Genomic DNA, 22,785 nt, shown 5'->3' on the forward strand with positions numbered 1-22,785 from the left:
CCCGGATGCAAATTTTTTTATTTTTTTCCCCTCCTAGTTTTTTTCCAGCATGGAAGGAAATAAAATCGAAAAATATTTTCAAAACTCTTTATTTTATTCATATTATCCCCCTCCCACATATTCTTTTAGTTTTTTTTACCAAAAAGGTGAGAAAAATGGATAAAAATGCTTCCAGTTCTCCTAATTTTTACATTTCCCCCCCCCCCCCCCCCACCACATATTTTTTTTATCCCCCCCCCCCCTCAGCAGGGTCAAATTTGAAAATATACACCCCTGCATTAATTTATCAGACTTATTTTATCATAAAGGCTTTGTCATATTCTAAAAAGCACTTAAAACATTCCTGATAAAGTATTAAGATGTTCTTTAAGCGCCAGCTCCACAAGATGACGAGTTATGGAGGATGAATGTGCTACCTCCCAGAGTAATGACAGAACAGAGTTCACTGCTTTACATTGTTTAGCCTAAAATTTTTAATTATCGTTAATTACCTATGGAAAAATCCGCAAAATTAGTGTAAATAAAATAATAATAACTTGTTGGCTTGCTTACGGGTTGGGTTCGAGTGTAGAGACATTAAAAAATAGAACCAACTGCTGCTATGTCTGGCACATAACATTATGAGAGTACCTTCGCAACTAAAATTAATACCTGAACCGTCTCTTTACCAATCTGACCGACTAGAGCTATCAGTTTTTCCTGGATTTTTGGATTTCAGGTTAAGCAAATGCAATATTTGTTTCGTTTTAAGCCTCTGACTTTATAAGCAATGAAGATTGATCATTATCTTTATTTCATTTACAAAAAAATAAGATTAAATTGTTATATCTATTGCAAAGCATGTGTTGATTGTAATCAATAAAAAAGGCCTAAATTGAAAAGTAATGTTTTTTTTAATGACAAAAATGCAACTCTACTCCTTTGGCTGCAATATTATCCAAGCTAATGCTTACAAAGAAGAGTCCTATCTATTTCAAACTTTGCATCATGATTCATTTAATAATTTATTAGGTTCGATTTAAAAAGCATAACAACTCTTTAATCATTCTATAAAATCCCTACGTCTGTTTATGTTCATTAGTCCTTCCTTCCTTCTGATTTTAGAGTTTTTTTAGATGTTGTAATATTTTTTATTAATAAAGTTTATATCTAACACATAAAAATATTAAATTATTATGCAATTTACATAACCCTGCCTTGATTCTAGTGCTCGACTTGGCCCATTTCTCCTTCACAAGCTTGTTGATCAACTCCAGCTGGGTCAGGTTAAATCGGCTGGATGCGCTTGCTAGGATACTAAAAAAAAGGTAAATAGTTTTATGCCTTTGCTTTATTAGAAAACTAATTAAGTGGTTTGTGATTTTGGTGGTTGGACATTTTGAGTCTATTCACAGTACCACAAAAATGTCCGGAGTTTAAATTCTAATTCACCCCTTACTTTTAGACTATCCGAAGGTCTTCATATACATTAGAAGAATCCTAGCATGGATGTATAATTAAAGGGGGGAGGCGGATGTGCCACTTTTTGAAACCAAAAGTAAAAAGTGCATGATCTCAGCCCATAAAAGAGTTACAGACAGTTCTCAATCATCTGAGATAAACTTTTTTTTCATAAAAATTTCCCTTATATTTTCACGTGACACTTGTAATATTTCAAACATGTCAATATTTAAAAAAATTTGAAGTGTAAAATCTTACAAGCGTCAAGTGAAAATATAAGCGAAATTTTTATCTCAGATGATTGAAAATTTTCTATTCCGCCGCCGTTTTTTCACAGTTCCATAATGTTTTCCACAAAAAACTGCTGTGCCGAATTTTAGAGCTGTAACTCTTCTATGGGCTGAGATCATGCACGTTTTACTTTTGGTTTTAAAAACTGGCACATCCGCCTCCCCCTTTTCAACTTAGTTGAATTCCTTCCTCCATCCCCACTCTTCCCCATTTCTATATTGTAATAATACGGACCATTTCCTTGTGTTAAATAGTTTTATAGAAAATATACAAATGAATATTACATGGACATTGTGAGAGATTCTCACCTATCATAAAAAAAAACATTTCACCCAGCTGGCTAATATAAGAGTACCCCCAACAACCCCAATTTACTTTACCAAATCCCCTCTCCTGATGGACCAATAGTCAAAATTTACGACAAAAATTCCCCCTGTCACAATAGCCACGTTTACTTTATCAACTAATGCACGAACATAGCTGCGCTGCTACCAACCTGTGAACATTATCCATGACGTGGCTGCTGTCCTCCTCTCCCAGGCTCCAGATGCTGCGGATCTCATCAGCGCTCAGGTTGGGCCCCAGGAACTCGACTATCGACTTGATCTTATCCGTGTATTGTACCTTAAGGAACAGAGGGTGATTGGTTTATCAGGGATTTAAAGGGATAAGACAATGACTGATAGATTGATGTATGTACATCCCCAATGTACATACAAAATTACCTCTTCAGTAGATTACAATTATTGGTTAAAACGTTGAGACTATACTTAATGAACCAATCAAAATTAAATGAAATAAGTAACTAAAGTTTGTGACTACTAGTGTCATAAACAGCCCAAAGTCCCCTCCATCACTGGAAAAACACAACTGTAAGGTACGAAGTCGTATCAGAGGTCTTAAGTAACAACCTTACCTGATCAATATTTCCCTCCAAGACCACAGACAAGATTTTATTTTCTGTCATCCACTCCATCACTGTTTGGGACGATATGTCGTATTTGTGTTTTTTCCTAATAATAAAAAAAGGGTTGAGAGGTCTTTTTTACAGGATATTGGGCTCAACTTTATAACATTAGAAAGATAGTTATTGTGAAAAATAACAGTAAAGTTATCCTTTTATAAAAGTAATAGGATGTATCTGTATCTGTCTATTGTTTTAATTCTCTTAATGAAACCTAGAAATCGAAGGAGAACCTCAATATTCCCCTTTATTATAAAAATAAATACAGGAAGTAAGGGAGGGGACAATGGATCAAAAATTCAATTTTTAGGAGTCTCAGACTTTGGGTACTGGCTTAAAGGGAATGTGCACGAATACAGCAGATTCTGACTGACTTTGGGTACTTGCGCATCAATGCCCCGCTAACTAGCTGATCTAGTTTTGAATATGCAGACAGAAAAATTTGTTATTAATGGCTGGTTTTAACAAATATTTTTTCCCAAGAAAATGTCATTTCATGTATAGAAACTCTACTGTGATATTTATGTATTAAACAATCTAAGAACCGCTTGAATTTATGTGTCAGTTATAAATATATGAGAAGGGTTGAGGAAGTTCTAAACAAGATTTTTCTAGTGATTAATTACAGAATGTTTACTACATTGTGATGTGTTGATAATTTAATTTTCAAGTAAATGATTTTTTTCTTGGAACTAATTTTGTTCTAAATTAGGTTGCCATGATCCCTTTACAATTTTGGTAAAATTTTCTTGATAAATCTGGTTTTCATTGCTTTTCAGCGAACCCTCTTAAATTGAATTAATTGCCCATTGTCCCCTCCCTTACTCCCTGAGAAAAATACCTACCTAAGTAAAATGTAAACTTAGCCTTATATTTAGAAAGTGTAAGCATGATAGTAATCCAAGTATTTTTAAAACAGCGGTTACGTCCCTGAAAGATTAAAAATTACCTGTCTGCTTCTTCGATTAGTCGACACACTTCTTTCAGACCATTCATTCTACAAGAATTTCATTATCATAAAATATTTTAGGAAAAATATTAAAATTTTTGGAAGATTGTTATATGTTCAAACAAAAACTTTAGCCCTTAAGTACCTATTTGAAAAAAAAATATTTTTAGAGGCAGTTTTCTAAATAAAAGGTCGAATGTTCTTCCATATCGGTAAGCTCTTATTGTTATTTTAGGCTTCTTAAATTAACAAAATTATTTTCAAAATAGTTACAATTTAGAAAACGTACCAACTCTACATTAGTCCTACGAACAAATATTGTTTCGACACTACTGTCAATTCAGCAATATAAAAGGATATCATCAAGTTCTAATGATAATTTCCTGCAGTTATAATGTGGCGTTCTCAGCATTCTATTGATGATCTGTAGACGAACATTGTCGCAGTCGGTCTCATACGCGGGGTAATGGTGGTGGCATAACATCTATAAAAAAAACATTTAAAAACTTTGGGTACTAATATGGAAAAAATATTGAGTAATGTCACAATCTGTTGCTTGTATATTAGGATATATTGGGTTGGGCTAGGCAAAAAATATATTTAAAAATAAGGTATGGGATTTAGTGCTAAATAGGATTTTAAAGGGAAAAACTAAATATTATGTTCTAAATAACAAGTATTGTCATCTAAATTAGTCAACTTTTAGATAAAATTGTGTTTTTTTTTGAGAAAATGGAATAAGAACCAAAAAACACCCATTATAGTAATACCATTAAAGTAAAAAAATAAAGGTAATAAAAATACCTTTAAGCTATGGCATAAGTCATGAAGATAATTCATATCTTTAGACTTGAGAATTTCTTCATCAATATCTCTGGAAAATTTGAAAGCCTGTTTCAAACACGGAGTCAGGTAACTGTCCACTGACTGAAACGAAAACAAGATAAATATATCGTTAAAATGTTAAAACCGGTTATAAAACATTTTCTGTAAAAGTTCAAATGATGAATTTCAATAAATTTGTGACACCAAATTTTTTCGTTTTAAAAGATAAAAGTAAATAAAAAATAAAAGAATTATTATTTTCTAAAATGTAGGTAATTTTAATTACATAATGATAGCAAAATAATATAAGAATTGCACGAAAACCTTTATCTATTTTGAAAGTCAAAAGATAACCTTAACAAAAAAAAACAACACTCTTGTAGGTTATAACATTTTGTGTTTAAGCAAAACCTTAATGAATCAGAATTCACCATTGTTTAGTAACAAACCTTTTGAATAAGCATAGGTGCACAGTTAGCCAGGGGCATAAGCATGGAAGACATTGTTTTGGCTGTCAGAGGCTCTCTACTCTTCTCAATATTGTCTCGGATCAGTTTGAAACCATTCTTGTCGCCAAAATGGTTGATCAAATCGCACAGCCAACCGTAACGTTCTCTTGTCTAATAAATAGAAAATAACAACATTACTGTTTAAATTAAATATTTGACTTCTTATAATCTCGTACCATAGCATATTGACCTTAAAACCAGGGTTCCGGAGCCGGGAGCAGCAACATTTTTGGTGAAGCCGGAGCCAGATCCGGAGCCGTATTTTTCGTTAAAAATGGCTCCGGCTCCGGACTAGCTAAAAAAGATTTTTTAAAGTAATATTATAATTTGGCAACGGTCTATTTCCATATAATAAACTGAAAAACTATTGTTACTTAACAAATAGACACACATCCTTCTACTTTTATATAGCTTTAATCAAATAAAAGCAAAATATTTTATATTATTTAATAATTATTTTATTTTATCAAATTCAATAATGAAAAAAAATTGATATATTAATTTTAAGGTAGGAGCCAGGTATACATAGAAAATGTATACCTGGAAGAAAGAGTTAGGCTCCGCCCATATTTGTCTGACTGATGGTCCAGATTCATCTGGGCTAACCTAGTTCTTACTATTAAATAGAAACTATACCTGGAAGGAAGAGTTAGGCTCCGCCCATATTTGTCTGACCGGGGGTCCAGATTCATCTGGGCTAACCTAGTTCTTACTATTATATAGAAACTATACCTGGAAGGAAGAATTAGGCTCCGCCCATATTTGTCTGACCGGGGGTCCAGATTCATCTGGGCTAACCTCTTTGTTCTTACTATGCCACTCAATTGTATAATCAAACACCAGAGCTAAATAAAGAAAATCAAAATATCAGGGACCTAAAGGGATAAGACAATGGCCGATATATTTATGTACATCCCAATGATTATACACAAAATTACCCTCTCTGGTTGAAACGTTTAAACGCTCAACTTAATGAGCTAACCAATCAAAGGGGAATTATAATAGTGTTATGAAAAAACGATTGTCCCCTCTCTTCTTGAATCTTTTTAGTGAAAGGTAAATGGAATCTACTAACCTAGTGTTTGTAGTAGCTGGAAAGGAACAGGTTCATAGGTTAATCTGGCAACAATTAGATCTAGGAACATCTCACACATGGTGTAGATTCCCTCCTATAAATAATACATAGGTTAATCTGGCAACAATTAGATCTAGGAACATCTCACACATGGTGTAGATTCCCTCCTATAAATAATACATAGGTTAATCTGGCAACAATTAGATCTAGGAACATCTCACACATGGTGTAGATTCCCTCCTATAAATAATACATAGGTTAATCTGGCAACAATTAGATCTAGGAACATCTCACACATGGTGTAGATTCCCTCCTATAAATAATACATAGGTTAATCTGGCAACAATTAGATCTAGGAACATCTCACACATGGTGTAGATTCCCTCCTATAAATAATACATAGGTTAATCTGGCAACAATTAGATCTAGGAACATCTCACACATGGTGTAGATTCCCTCCTATAAATAATACATAGGTTAATCTGGCAACAATTAGATCTAGGAACATCTCACACATGGTGTAGATTCCCTCCTATAAATAATACATAGGTTAATCTGGCAACAATTAGATCTAGGAACATCTCACACATGGTGTAGATTCCCTCCTATAAATAATACATAGGTTAATCTGGCAACAATTAGATCTAGGAACATCTCACACATGGTGTAGATTCCCTCCTATAAATAATACATAGGTTAATCTGACAACAATTAGATCTAGGAACATCTCACACATGGTGTAGATTCCCTCCTATAAATAATACATAGGTTAATCTGGCAACATTAGATCTAGGAACATCTAGATCTAGCTAGTAAAGAGTATTATGTGGAGATAGGATTTGCAGGGTTGGCATAAAAAACCCAAGTAAAAAACCCAAGTTGGGTTTTATTGGGTTTTTTAACTCAAAAAACCAAAAAAAACCCGGGTTTTTAAAAGCGAAGCTTTTCTATAATTAGGGTCGGTAGGTCCGTCTGTCCGTAACGGATAGCTTTTTTCGTTAATTTAGGCATGTTAGAATTGTCCTATCAATTTCAAATTTTGCATGGTGATTACTTTAGCAGTTAGGTACGATTTAGAAAGCGTAGCAACTCTATAATCATTACCAAAATGTCCGTACGTGCATTTTAAACATGATGATTTTTTTACTTTTTTAACATAAAATTTTTATGTGATCTAATTATCCGATTGATCTGATTTTTGGTATATTGACTCCTGGGACAACAAAGTATAATGTAATAAACGAAGCAACTCTATAATCAAGTCCTAAAAATGTAAGTATGTCCATAAACATTATCCTGTATCAAGCAGTTTTTTAACAAATTTACTCACAATTTTGCTTTGACTCTTATACATTTATATTAGGATTATTCAGTTCTGAAACTATACAAGTGTTAACGTCCGTTTGTCCTACCGTTTCAGTGCTTCGCTTTTATGGATGTTGTCATCCTTGTTTTTAAATATACCTTTTGTCGAAAATGTTAACTCTATTTTAACTCATAAGGAGTACTATTTTCAAACAAATAATAGAAATTATAAAAACATTTTATTTTAACTATTGTATAACTGCATTTTAACTGCTTATTTTTATATACAAGTAACGGAATGTCTGTCTATATGTACCAAAATAACTCCCTAACCACTGAACCGATATGGTTCTCAATTACAATTAAATTCTCACGGGTCCGTTGAAGATTTTTAACTACTTTGGGGGGGGGGGGGGGGGGAGATTTCTCTTAGATGATTTATGGTGCCCTCCCCCAAAATTGAAATAAACCTTCCCTGGACCTATGAAAAGCTACCCTGTACAGGAGAACCATACCGATTCAGCGGTTAGCGAGATCCTATGGTACAGACAAACATCCTGTTACTTTATAAAATTATTCAACCTTATATCTTAAAACTCCAAGTTAATAATCTTTAGAAAACAATAAAACCCAAAAAACCCGGATTTTATTAATAAAACCCAATGGGTTGGGTTATTTTTAAAAAACCCGGGTTTTTACCAACCCTGAGGATTTGTGATGGATTTGCATTGAAAATAGCCAAAACATGGCTAAAAGGCTGAGCCGCCAGCCGTTAGCCGTTACTTTTCCAACTTTTTGTTCGATTTAGGGAATATAGACCTAAAAAGGATTACTCATGCAAAATTTCAGACAGAAATTCGAATTCTTTGTGCTATTTATATATTGATTACGAGATGGTTGCATTAACCCCCCCCCCCTTTTCAAAATTGAAAAAAATATTTCTAAGAGGATAACGCTAAAACTTTTAATTGATTTAACCTGGATCTCTGAAGCCCATCTGTAGATTGCATTCGATGTTAACAGCTTTTTCAGCGCCTCAGGCAATATCCGCTCCAGAAACTTTCTGGCGGCTTCATTCTGCTCGAGGGTACCTTCTCTGGCCAGCTTGGTGGAGGCTTCTAGGCACACGCCCAACAGCTCTTCCCGTTTGTAGGGTATGTTCCAGTTCTCCTGAAATTTGAACATTCTTGTTTTTAGGGTAGGCAATCCGAATCCGTGATCCGCTAAATTTTTGGCAAATTTGGAATCCGAATCCAGAATCCGTTTTTTATTAGCGGATTCGGATTCTTAATTGTTAGGCTAAAATTAGCGTCTTGAGTTTTTTTGGTCCGAATATATATTTTAATTTTTAAGTCATTTAGGCCGCTGTAGGGTTTAGAAATAGAAGAAAAGCTGTGTTAGGATTAATATGATTAATCTGTAACCTGTTTAGGTTAATCTACACCAAGTCAAGTCATACATCAAGCTGGCAAGAAATACACCAAGCTGGGGATGGAGTGAGAGGCCAGGAAGGAGTGACGGGACTCGAACCAGTGATTCATTACACCAAGTTGTTTTATTTGAAATACATCAAGTCAATATATTTTTGTATTATTTATTCTATGTTATTTTACTTATGATGTTTATTTATTCCAGAGTTAAGATTCTGGGGTTATAGCTTAATCCGTGGTTTTAAATTACATCAAGCCTGTTTATGTTTCAGAAGAGATGTGTGTGTTAATGTTATTCTTTCAATAGTTGGGACACCTGTCATTTTAGCCACTGCGCTCCCATTTAGGTAACTTCTTCAATGGTAGCATGGCTACGTAACGATCTACGGCAATGTTCCAAAGTTTTGATTTGATAACATAATCCATTTAATCTCTCTTGAAGTGAAACACAGTTTTAGATCTCGAGAACGGAATCTCGTAGCGTATTAAAAAGGTTTTAATACATACATACACCCCCGTGTGGGTGACGTACCCCTGTGAGGGTGACACACATCAAACAGTAGCCCCTGCGTGGGTAATTTGCCCCTGTGAGGGTGATAAATGTCAATAGTGGCGAACGAACTTGGGAATTTAGAGAATAACACCAAGGAGGACGGGGGTGACACCGTCAATAGTAGCGGAAAAGAGGGCACTGACCCTATCAATTTAAATGGGTGTAAGGGGGAGAAAAACACCAAAACAGAGGAGGATAATTTAAAGCTAACCCTAGAATCAAAAATGGCAGAGCCAGAGAAAAGGGATAAATGGAACGGGTATGGGAGGGCAATTCCTATCCCGTATCTAGAAGATTTTAAAGAGTTCTCAACATGGGTAAGATGTGTAGATATGTGGAGTAAGACGACATCTATTCCCAAAGCAGAACAAGGGTATCACTTGGTAAGTGAAATTCCAGTCAAATCAGAAAGGTATGGAGACTCGCTAAGAGAAGATATTTTAAAAGCCGTGGAAACAAATGATTTAGTTGCGAATGAAAAAGGGGTGGAGAAGGTGATAACCTTTTTAAAATCGCGTTTTTGGGTAGATCAAGAAGAAGAAATCTACAACACACATAGTAAGCTTAAATACCTACATAGAAAGAAAAATCAGTCCATTAGTGACTATATTATCGAATATGACCAAACTCTAACAAAAGCGCGGCAATTGAAAATTCTCCCAGAAGAAGGAGATACAAGATTAGACATGTTGTTTGCTTTAGAACTAATGATAAAATCGGATCTCAATAGCTACGAATTTATGCTTATAAGGTCGGTAGCTAAGATAACAACAGAAGACGGCAAACGATATGAGACGGTAAAATCAAAAATGCGTGAAATTCTAGGAAAATTAAACGAAAAAGTTAAGGAAAATAATGAAATAATGCTTGCCCAAAAGAATTCATGCAAAGAAGACGACATTCAGAGTAGCCAAATGGATGAAGCCTATATGGCCAAAGGATGGAAGCCGCCAAACAGAAAAGCGCAATACCAAAACAAAAATAACCGATACCAAAATCAGAACAACACCAAGAAACAAAATAGTGCGCCGTCATACAATAAAGACTACAACAAGAGAACATTCAGAACAAAACCACTGAACCCGCCAGGGCCAGATGGTAAACCAATGAAATGTCTAGGATGTAAAGCAGAAACGCATCTAATAAGAGAATGTCCTGATGTAAAACACCTTAAAGAGAATAAGAAGTATCAAATGGTTTACATGACGAATCCACAAACACAAGAAAATGAGAAAGTGCTAATTGAAACATCAGAATCGGAACAATCTGAACAAGAAGACGAACAAGGAGTATTCTGTACAGTTCTCTGTGCAGGCGAAAAGGAGGATCTGAACCGATTCACAGCTGAAGCCTTGAATATGGCAGCACTAGACACTTGCTGTTCAGCTTCAGTAGCAGGAGAAAAGTGGATTAAAGTGTATCTGAAGTCATTACCGAAAGATATGAAGGAAAAAGTGGTAGGACCGTTAGAATCGGACAGAAAGTTTCTTTTTGGAAATCAAGGGAAACTGAATGCCAAAGCAAGATACATCATACCAGCGAAGATTGGAGGTGAATACAACAAGCTAGAAATTGATATAATATCATCTGATATACCACTTTTGCTATCAAAGAATGCAATGAAAATGCTTGGGATAGCATTAGATATGAAAAACGATAAAGGAACCATAAATGGAAAACCACTGATACTACACACAACAAGCGCAGGACATTAAGTGGTAGACCTACTCAACAACAAGGAAGAAATGAATGAAGTTTGCATAGCGGAACTTGAGAATAACAATGAGAAAGAGCAAATCAAAGCTCTATTAAAGATCCACAAACAATTCGGGCATCGCCCAAAGAAACAGTTTGTGACGATTTTGAAAGAAGCTGGCCAATGGCATGAGAAGTTCTCAGTCATGATTGATGACATAATGGACAGCTGTGAAGGTTGTATAATGAGGAAGCGAACCCCTGACCGTCCGGCAGTAGCTCCTCCGCTATCAAATGATTTCAACCAGGTATTATGTCTAGACCTAAAGGTATGGGACAAAAACAAGGGCGTTTACATTTTATACATGATAGACCATTTCACCAGATATCAAATGGCTGCAATTGTCAAAAGCAAGGAACCTGAGGAAATTGTCAAAGCAATCACCTTGAAATGGTTACCTGTGTTTGGTAGAATGGACAAAATTCTGAGTGACAATGGTGGAGAATTTTGTAACGATCAGATGAGAGAAGTGGGTAGTTTGTTGAATGTGCAACTGCTCACTAGTGGTGCCAATAGTCCTTGGCAGTGTGGGACTATAGAAAGGAATCACTATACGTCTGACACGATAGTACGCACAACAAAACAGGATTTTCCTAACATGAGCTTAGAAGTAGCTTTGGCATGGGCCATTACGGCTGTGAATTCCATGTCTAGTGTAAGAGGTTTCTCACCACATCAACTAGTCTTTGGGAGGCAAATAAAATTGCCAAACATACTAGAAGACCCGCCACCGACATGGGAGGAGCCAGAGAAGAGCAAATCTCTCATGGACACCCTAGATGCTATACACAAGACCAGGGTAGAATACACCAAGGCGGAGAGGTGTGAGAGAATCAAACGGGCTCTAAGAGCAAAGATTAGAAGCTGTGACACCATATATGAGAGAGGTGACATCGTCTATTTCAAGAAAGAAGGTGAGGATACCTGGAGAGGACCAGCAAAAGTGATTTTTCAAGATAACAAAATCATTTTCATCAGAATAGGTTCGGTATATTACAGAGTCAGCGCAAACAGACTGATAAAAGCAGGAGAAGGTTTAGCCACAAAGATTGAAGAGCAAGAAAAGGCAGAACAACAAGAACAAACAATACAAGTAGAGAATGGCAATCCCAACATCAAGACAAGAAGGCCAGGTGGAACAAATGACGTGGCGGATGTGCCCGACATGACTGAACTAAGAATGGAAGAGAAAGATCTAGATGATGCAGATGATAAACCTAATGAAGTTGTTCAGGAAAATGAAATTATTCCCATGGAACAAACTGAGACAACACAACCTCAAGAAAATGTAAGAATAGAGAACAACGACATTCCAGCAAGAAATCAAGACAACACCAAGCAAAAAGGGCACAAGCATAGAAAAGTGAATCAAAAACCAACACCGGAAATTAATGATAATACATTGAAAAATGCTGCCAGAGTGCTGAAAAGGAATGATAGAATAGAGATTTTCCAAGATGGAAAATGGGAAAAAGGTGTGATCCTGGGTCATGGAGGTAAAGTGACAGGAAAACACAGTGGATGGTTCAACTTCCAACTTGACAATGGTCAAGTCTTTCATGATGAAGTTACAAACAGAGAAATAAGGTACGAGAAAGAAGGAAGTGACGAAGAATCAGAGAATGAAGAAGTTCTCTTTACAATCAAATTAGACAGTGGAAAAACACTAGAAGTCAAAGACATTGACAAAAGAAAAGTATGGATTGAGAAAGATGAAGAAACAGTTTCGATACTCTTATTAACAGAAGAAACACTGGCAGTGATGTTACCGAAAGACAAGAGAGATTCACCTGAAGCAATGATGGCTAAGATAGAAGAACTGAATAAACTACAAGCTTTTAACACCTATGACGTAGTTGATGACGAAGGTCAAGAGAGAATTACAACTACCTGGGTGCTTACCGAAAAAGGACCGGATGTAAGAGCCAGGTTAACAGCAAGAGGATTTCAGGAAGATGGAGATTTTCCAACTGATAGCCCAACAGTGCAGAAACACTCTATAAAGATTCTGTTAGCAATTGCTGCTACAGAAGGATGGGACATACAAACCACTGATATTACTAGTGCTTTTCTTCAAGGAGATAGGATGGACAGAAAAGTATAGGATCTACTGCAGTTCATGGTAAAATATTGCTGGTAACGAATGCTTCCTGTTTCCTGGCAATGTTAGAAGATTCCTGGATCTAGCATAACAAGAAATATTTCTGGAGCCACCAATGTTTAACTATCCTGGTTGCCAGCAATTTATGCATATTCCTGGCCACTGCCATGTTTGAAATATTCCTGTTAAAAAGCAATATTTCCCTTTTAATTCCCATTTCCCTTTTATTACACTTACCCCAGAATTAGAGGTTGATAAGATTCACACAACTCAAAAGTGGCTATTTTGGCATGTTTGTCTGATATGGTGGGGGGTAGGAGGGTATGTGGTGTTTCTCTGTTTTAATTGAGGGAGTTAGGAAATGCTATAAATATTGCTACGCTCTGCTAGAATTCACAGTATATGAAAAACCTTAAACTGATCAAATGTAAATAATGAATAAGAGAGGGGGGGGGGGGGTGACTGAGACAAACATCATAAAAACAAATAAAAATGCCATTCAAATTTTGGCGCGAAAGTGTTCTTTCCTGTAAAGGTAATACAGCCTCAGGTGTTAATTGAATTTAAAAACTCGCGCTATGAAATTTTGGCGCGAATTTAATCACATGTGTGTAAAGGTTTATTGATTTAAATTTGAAAGTCTAAAAAAGGGAGGGAAAAGGATAATTTGAAATAAAAATCTCCTGCCATAATCTGATTACTTACATGGTTTCATGGTTTGTACGTCACAGTTACGTCACTATTTTTGTTGATTTAGGCTAGAATTGTTGGCGTTAATCTCATAGAATTTTTTTTTCAATTTTGATCCCCCCTCCCTGGCCGCGGCACTTTTTTTTATAATTAGGTTAGTTTAGGTTATAAAGGCTAGTATTAAGTTTTGGCATTCTATAGGCGATCAAGTTCGTTGATTTTACTGATTGTTTTCAGAGCCTCACATAGAAAAAAAATTAATTTATTAATATGATGAAAATTACGAATTTATCTCCCCCACTTTTCAATATATTATAAAATAAAAAGGCGCGCCCAAATTTTGGCGCGAAATTGGATATGAAGATAGAAACAGTTAAATGTATAGGTAAATATCCAACTCTCCTATATCCTTCCCCCACCTTTATTAATAAAATAATTGAAGCAACTGTCCCTTATTAAGCATTGCTGTTTACCCCCTAAGAAAATGTGATAAGGGGTATGGGGTAAAAACTCCTGTAAGCCAGTAATCTTCTCTCATTGCTGGTAACCTGGAAAATTTGCAGATTGCCAGCTAACAGGAACCTAGGATTTAGGGGAATATGCGTGCTGCTGGATCCAGGAATCTTGTAATATTGCCAGGAACCAGGAAGCATTCGTTACCAGCAATATTTTACCATGAACTGCAGTAGATCCAAAGTATATGTAAAACCACCAAAAGAAGCACAGGTAGGTAACAAGCTATGGTTGCTCCTAAAGTGTTTGTATGGTCTGAAGGATGCCAGTCGAAAATGGTACCTAAGAGTTGTGAAGAAACTCAAAGATCTTGACTTTAAGACCAGTCACTAAGACTCGGGATTATTCTACCTAGTCAAAGATGGCGAGTTAGTAGGAATAATAGCCTTGCATGTGGATGATTTCCTGCATACTGGAAATGAATTTTTCAACAAGCAGATCATGCCTCAAGTGCTTTCCTGTTTTAAGGTAGGCAAATCAGAGTCGAAAGACTTCCTATACACTGGTTTTCATATGAAACAATCTGAGGATGGAATCACAATTGATCAAGACAAATACATCAAGAATGTGAACATACCTGCTATAGATCTGCAACAATTGAAAGACAGAAAACGTGACATGAATCAAGAGGAACTGTCACTTTTAAGACAACTTACAGGTATTGTTAACTGGGCTGCGATAGCTACAAGGCCAGAACTATGTTTTGAAATGATAGATCTCTCAACAAAGTTTAAAGGAGGGAAGGTGGAGGATCTGATCAGAGCCAAGAAAGTGGCAAATAGGCTGAAGATAACACAGGTGTCAATCAAGGTATCTAACCTAGACAGACTGCAAGACTGTAAAATAGTAGTTTACACAGATGCAGCATATCGTAATCTGAATAACAACACCGACAGCTGTGGAGGATTCATAGTTTTCCTTGTAAACACCAAGAATGGAAAATGTGCTCCGATTGAGTGGAAGAGTGGAAAGTTGAAACAGAAAGTTCACAGTACTCTAGGTGCAGAAACACAAGCTTTGAATAATGGCTTGGATGCGGCACTAGGGACAAAACTTTTGATGAAGGAAATATCTGATGGGAAGCTTGACTTACAAGTTATAGCAATCACAGATAATATGTCTGCAAGAACATCAATATACTCGGAATCAGAAGTAGGAGAAAGAATCTTGAGAGGAGATATTGCTATCATCAAGGAAATGATAGGTGAAGGAAGAGTACAAGAGGTCAAATGGGTGGATGGTGACCTAAAGTTAGCTGACTTACTTACAAAACGTGGCGTGAACAAGTTAGCACTTCTAGATGTGTTACAATCTGGAAACCTTGGAAGAGCAAATCTACAAGTAGTAAACAGTTAAAGAGAGCATAAGCAAAAACACCAAGTCTGTAGAAAAATTGTAGATATCAAGAAAAATTCACAAAAACACCATAAAAATCAACAAAAATTATCAAAAACCTCATAAAAACAAACAAAAATTATGAAAATCCCACAAAAACAAGAAGAAAACTAGAAAATACAACAATACTTTAAAATCCAGTATAATGTTCTTATACACTTGAAGAAAATTCATCATAAATGTGGTAACGTACGCATACAGATGAGTTGGCAACTTCGTATGGAGTGAAAACCACACATGGCACACACCATATTCTCGAATGTAAACAAACCAAAAGCAGACATATTTGAATAAACGTGAAACGCAGATAAGGACTGCATTATTATTTTATAAAGTGAATTTCCAGTATCCATATCATTTTAACCCAGTAAAAATTAGTATTTATCAATAATTCTCAATAAAACACCAAGAATATTTTAAAAACGTTTTTATTTCTTCTGTAATTTGAAGCAGCAAGCGACGATAGTGACGAAATTTTTTTTTTTTAACATCCGGACATACACCAAACAGTTTTTTTTATTCTTTTATTTCTCACCATCAAATTTTATTTTTTTCAACAAGTGACGAACAAACACCAAATCAGTTTTTTTTACAGTAGTGCATTTTTTTACGTAACATTTCATTTGTAAGACAAATTGAAATCCGCATACAGCATATACAGTTTTAAAAATGGAAATGCGAGTTTTATTATCTTAATTTCTCCAAATCAAAAAACACCAAGCAGAATTTTAAAATATTTCAACAGCCTAAGAAAAACACCAAACTGTATTATGTCGACTTTCCCGTAATAAAAATTTATGTTTTTATCTCAAAAAGTTTTGTTTTCTTTCAGATCACAAGTTACTTTTTTCTGAAACATGGCGAAACGATTCAACAACCCTACGAGGAATGTTGTATTTAGCAGTTTTAATCTGCTGGAGGGAGTCCTTGACCAGGAGAGGACAGGTATCACTTGGAAATCCCTGGCAGATAGGGATTTGAAGGCAATGACCAAGATCATTGTTGATGCGGTGAAAGATACCAAGGTGCCGAAGCACATCATAATCACCGCCATGCAGAAGTTCGTCGGAGGAACTCCGATTAACAAGCTCAAGGAGTCCATCAAGGAGATAAGTGATGCAGTAAGAAGCCAGGGCATGAACAAGGTTGTTTTTTCAACCGCGAATTTCGTACCGGCACATGAAAGAGTGTGGGGGGCGGTCGCCTTGTTTAACAAGGAGGTGCAAGTAGCCAATGAAGCCCTCAACATGCCTAGGGTTAATGGCCACAAGGCAGTGATGATGCCTAATTCAAGTCTGGACATGACAAGGAGGGTACGTCTGTCGCAATGGCTGGAACCACAGCTCGGAACCAACGTCGGCAACCACTTGTCTTATGAAGGACAAGAAAATCATGTCCAGTTTTTAATGACTGTGTTTGACAGGGCTTTTTCACCCTACAATCACAGACCGGCCAGTCGTGAACCCAGAGAGCAGCAGCCGATGTCTCTTGCAGTAACACCAGGATACTGTGATGATAATTTTTTTAGACAAGTGCTGACAAGAAAACTAATAATAACAAAGCCACTGTCGCCGAACGAGAAGATCCTGCAATGCTCAAACCAACGTCAACCAGGATGGGAAGACTGGGAAGTTTTTAAGAAGCATGGAAGCCTGTGGAGATATTGGGAGAAGATGGGAATTCTGGAGGCTTACATTAAGATCATGAAGCAAGGAAACCCAATTCCAACCTGGGTAGTAACAGGCAGTGTGGCTCAAGAAGAAGGGCAAGATATGGTTGAAGAGGAAGTTGTAGAACGTGCTGACGTGATGATTGAGAATGTGGAGGTGATGGATGAACAAGAAGATGGTCAGGATGATAACCACGAAGATGAATTAGGAGATGAAGGAGAAGATAACGAAGTTGTGTTCATTCAAGAAGTACCTGCTCAAGAAAGAAATGACTCGAGGATGGATGATGAGTTCTCAGAACCGGTTAGACAAGTGGAGTTTGTTGAAAATGAAGATAAGACAGAGTTTGAAAACAACAAGACTGAAAGAGATTGTATTGAGAGTGAGAATTTGAAGGAACAAGTAAAGAAGCTGAAAAGAGAGAAAGAGATAATGGAGGAAAAGATGAAAGCATATCAAAGAAAGAATGAAAATCTTGAGGCAAGGCTAGCAAGGGAGAAGACAACAACAAAGCATTGGCGCAGCATGCTGGACATCAAGCGTAAGGAGCACAATGATCTGTTGAAGAAAATGGAGGATGATCACAACCACACCAAGGCTAACCTAAAGCGTATGACAGCTGAGTATGAGTTTTTGAGGAATACCTACTCTACTGAAAGAAGGAAACAAGAAAGACTAAGAGTCACCAGGCGCTTTGTTAAAGATAGTGATTTTGACAAGTTTGGTAAGAATCACAAATAGGGCAAACAAAACAGGGAAAGAAGATTTCATATTAATGTTAGGATTAATATGATTAATCTGTAACCTGTTTAGGTTAATCTACACCAAGTCAAGTCATACATCAAGCTGGCAAGAAATACACCAAGCTGGGGATGGAGTGAGAGGCCAGGAAGGAGTGACGGGACTCGAACCAGTGATTCATTACACCAAGTTGTTTTATTTGAAATACATCAAGTCAATATATTTTTGTATTATTTATTCTGTTATTTTACTTATGATGTTTATTTATTCCAGAGTTAAGATTCTGGGGTTATAGCTTAATCCGTGGTTTTAAATTACATCAAGCCTGTTTATGTTTCAGAAGAGATGTGTGTGTTAATGTTATTCTTTCAATAGTTGGGACACCTGTCATTTTAGCCACTGCGCTCCCATTTAGGTAACTTCTTCAAGCTGTGACAAATTATGATTTGTTATGTTTTAGGAATTTACCTATACCAAACTGTTGGAGCACCATAGACCCATATCAAATGTAGGGAAGGAGAAGCTATGAAGACATACATCCTTGTTAAACCAATACCAAATGTTTAATTAAAATATATTTATTATTTGTTATGTTGTTGTTAAATCATTATTTAAACTTTATTTGTTTATGGGGCTTTTTCTATTGCAGAAAGTAAAACTGATTCTGGGCTAAATTATATATCAATATCAAAGTTCATTATTGTTTCAGAGAGAGATGTGAATGTGTTCGTTCTTGTTAAATTGGGACAGCTGTCATAATTGCACTGCTCTACAGTTTTAGGTAACTCTTTCAATGGTAGCAGCAAGAGCAAATAAGACTACAGGACCTCTATTAACTAGAAAAACATCTTTTTCTCTTTCTCTTGAAGTGAATTAAAACCCAATCAAGCGTGATACTAAAGACTAACTAAAGGTGTTTAGAGAAGGTCTCAAGTGGGTTGAAGCATATCAAATGTAGAGAGAACCGGTGGGTTATATAAAACTAACAAATTCAGCGAGGGATTTGAAACATAACAAAAGTTGTTATTCAGCAGTGGGTACAATATAAATATATCAAATTCAGCGAGGGGTTTGATTAATACCAAAACGGACGGGGGCGAGACCGTGGATGAATATAAACACAAAAACACAGGGGTTTATAATACCAAAAATAGTTATTAGCCCAGAATCTAAAATGGCAGAAAGAGAAAAAGGGGAGCCGGAGAATGAAAAATGGATAGGATTTGGGAAACCGTTACCAGTCCCTAAAATAGAAGATTACGCCGAATTCGATACATGGTGTAAATGCGTTACAGCATGGTCTAAAACTTGTCATATACCAAAAGAGCAACAGGGGTTTTTTTTAGCACAAGAAATCCCAATTTCAAGCGATAGATACGGCACAACTTTAAGAGAAGATATTTACAAGAATTGTCCCCCTGATTCCTTGGTAGAAGATACCGAGGGGGTGAACAAGATCATCGAATTTTTAAAAACAAGATTTTGGACAGACAGCAAAAAAGATGTATATGATACACACGCGGCACTTAAAGTAATCCATCGGAAACGCGACCAAACGCTTAACGACTATATAATAGAGTTTGATAAATTATACTCTAAAGCAAAGCAATTAAAACTTATCCCAGGCGGGCCAGAATATGATATGTGTAAGGCTGTAGACTTATTGTTAACTTCGGATTTAAACGACCACGAATTCATGATAATGCAGTCCGTAGCGTATGTTAGAGCCGGCGACGGTAAAAGATATGAAACCGTCAAAGAAAAACTGCGAGAAATTATTGGGAAAGGAATATCTAATACAAAACCAAAAAGCAACGGCGAAGAATCTTTCCTTTCTCAATCGCAATCCAGAAAGGACGACGACATTAGCCTAGACGAAGTTTACATAAGTAGAGGTTGGAAACCACCGCCAAAGCAGAATAAAGGATACCAAAATTACAGAAACGGAAACCAAAATAGAAACGGGGTGAATAGGGGCAATTATGGTTCAAATGAAAACAAAAATAGAACCTTCATTAGAACAAAACCTAAAAACCCACTAGGTCCTGATGGTAAACCTATGCAATGCATTAGTTGTAGAGCGGTGACACATCTAATAAAAGATTGTCCAGACACATTTGAAAACCAACAAAAGAGACAACAAAACAAAAACTACAAAACAGCATATGTAGTGAATTATGATACCTTAGAAGAAGAAAAAGTATTGCTACCAATTTCAGACTCAGAATCAGAACAAGATAAGGAAGGGAATGTTTTCTGTGCAGTATATTGTTCAGAAAAACTTGAAGAAATGAATAAATTCACAGCAGAAGCGCTTAACAAAGCAGCATTGGATACAGCATGTACGGCTAGTATTGCAGGTAAAAAATGGTTAAAAATTTACCTGGAAGCCCTTCCAAAGCCCATGAAAGAGAAGGTAGTAGGACCATTACCGAGCAACATATACTTTATGTTTGGCAACCAAGGAAAACTAAAATCCCAGGCCAAATATGTAATCCCAACAAAGCTAGGTGGTGACGACAACAAATTAGAATTGGACATTGTATCTTCTGATATTCCACTACTATTATCAAAAGGTGATATGAAAAGATTGGGAATAGTATTGGACATGAAGAACGATAAGGCATCCATGAATGGCAAACCTCTAATTCTGACAACAACTAGCGCAGGACACTATGTCGTAGATCTGCTAAACAACAAAGAAGAGATTGAAGAAGTATGCATAGCAGAATTAGATGAAAATAATGATGAGACTCAGATGAAATCGTTACTAAAGATACACAGACAATTTGGTCATAGACCAAAACACCAGTTCGTTACCATACTTAAAGAGGCAGGAAAGTGGCAGGATAAATTCTCAAAAATGATTGATAAAATCATGGAAAGATGTGAGGGCTGTATACTGCGCCTTCGCACACCGGACAGACCAGCAGTGGCACCTCCAATGGCGAATGATTTCGGTCAAGTATTGGGAATGGATCTGAAGGTCTGGAACAAGCATAAAGGGATCTACATATTATATATGATAGACATCTTCACTAGATATCAAGTTGCTGCGGTTATAAGAAGCAAGACTCCGGAAGCAATCATTAATGCCTTCACGACCAAATGGCTACCCACATTTGGTAGAGTAGATAAGATAATAACGGATAATGGCACAGAGTTTTAGAATGAGTTGATGAGAGAGGTAGCCAGTGCGTTAAACGTGCAACTTCTGTCCACGGGTGCGAATTCCCCATGGCAGAATGGCATCGTTGAGAGAAACCACATGACTACAGACTCTATCATTACTGCCATTGCCAGAGATTATCCAAACATGCCACTAGATGTAGCCCTAGCATGGGCAATAAATGCAGTAAACTCCATGTCCAGTGTACGAGGATTTTCTCCGTACCAATTAGTGTTCGGTAAATCCATAAGGCTACCAAACATACTTGAGGATCCTCCTCCAGCTTGGGAAGAGCCACAGAAGAGCAAGGAGTTAATTGATACACTCAATGCCATTCACGCAGCTAGAGTTGAATATACCAAAGCAGAAAGATGCGAACGGCTTAAGAAGGCTCTGAAAGCAAAGATTAGAGTGTCAGATACCATATATGACAAAGGAGATATTGTCTACTTTAAAAAGGAGACAGAGGATACCTGGAGAGGACCAGCTAAGGTAGTTTTTCAAGACAGTAAAGTCTTATTTCTCAGAATTGGATCAATCTACTATAGAGTCAGTGCCAACAGAGTGAAAAAGGCAGGTGAAAGTCTGGCTAACGACATAATAGCCAAGGAAAACGAAGTTGCAGAAAAGGCTGATGAAACAACAAACACTGAGAAACCCAGCACAATAAGAACAAGAAGCACGACAGCAGTCCCAGAAGAACCGGATTGGCATAGACTAACGATTCAAGAGAAGGATATACCCATATCAAAAGAAGTAGTGACTCCTACGGGAGAAGAGTCAGAAATCCCCATAACAGCTGAAGAAGAGCAACAGGATCAAGAACACACACATGAACCAAGGGAAATTCCAACAAACAACAAGGGAGACGACATCCCAGCAGCAGACAACATCAACAAAGGTAGGAAAAGGAGAAAGGTCAACCAAAAACCGTCACCAGAATTCAACAAGGATGGTACAATCAAAAATGCTGCAAGTGTACTAAAAGAAATGACAGAATTGAGATCCTAGACAATGGCAAATGGGAAAAAGGAATAGTTCTCGGACACGGAGGTAAAGTAGGAGGTAAGCACAGTGGCTGGTACAATGTTCAGCTTGACAGTGGTGATGTTTTCCATGACGAGATGTCTAGACGTGAAGTCAGGTATGAACAAGAACAAGAGGCGGATGAAGAAGAAGAAGTTCTGTTAACGATAAAACTAGATTGTGGAAAGAAAATCAGTTTCAAAAATCTAGAAAATCTAAAAATATGGTTCGAAAAGGAAGAAAAACAGCTGGTTATACTTACAACTGCAGAAGTACTAGCTGTGATGGTTCCAAAAGAACAAAGAAACTCGCCAGAATGTGTAGCTGCAAAGATAGAAGAGTTAAATAAACTAATTGCATTTGACACATACAAAGTGGTGAAT

At 36.6% G+C, this 22,785-nt stretch overlaps 1 protein-coding gene across 1 annotated transcript in view; it reads right to left on the minus strand.

Annotated features, from left to right (window-relative positions):
- LOC145305297 (ubiquitin carboxyl-terminal hydrolase 24-like) overlaps positions 1-22,785 on the minus strand; it is a 94,825-nt gene that overhangs the window by 65,079 nt on the left and 6,961 nt on the right. Inside the window, exons 4-16 of the mRNA XM_080146906.1 lie at positions 8,337-8,528; positions 6,054-6,147; positions 5,777-5,823; positions 5,615-5,680; positions 4,919-5,089; positions 4,449-4,571; positions 4,028-4,128; positions 3,645-3,692; positions 2,648-2,744; positions 2,228-2,355; positions 1,197-1,296; positions 652-699; positions 344-464 (exon numbers count right to left, since the gene is read on the minus strand). Of these exons, the coding sequence (XP_080003032.1) occupies positions 344-464; positions 652-699; positions 1,197-1,296; positions 2,228-2,355; positions 2,648-2,744; positions 3,645-3,692; positions 4,028-4,128; positions 4,449-4,571; positions 4,919-5,089; positions 5,615-5,680; positions 5,777-5,823; positions 6,054-6,147; positions 8,337-8,528 (1,336 nt within the window). The remainder of the gene's footprint in view (positions 1-343; positions 465-651; positions 700-1,196; positions 1,297-2,227; positions 2,356-2,647; positions 2,745-3,644; positions 3,693-4,027; positions 4,129-4,448; positions 4,572-4,918; positions 5,090-5,614; positions 5,681-5,776; positions 5,824-6,053; positions 6,148-8,336; positions 8,529-22,785) is intronic.

Source organism: Acartia tonsa, chromosome 14, assembly GCF_053477335.1.
Source record: "Acartia tonsa isolate MP-2025a chromosome 14, ASM5347733v1, whole genome shotgun sequence".
Taxonomy (NCBI): Eukaryota; Metazoa; Arthropoda; class Copepoda; order Calanoida; family Acartiidae; genus Acartia; species Acartia tonsa.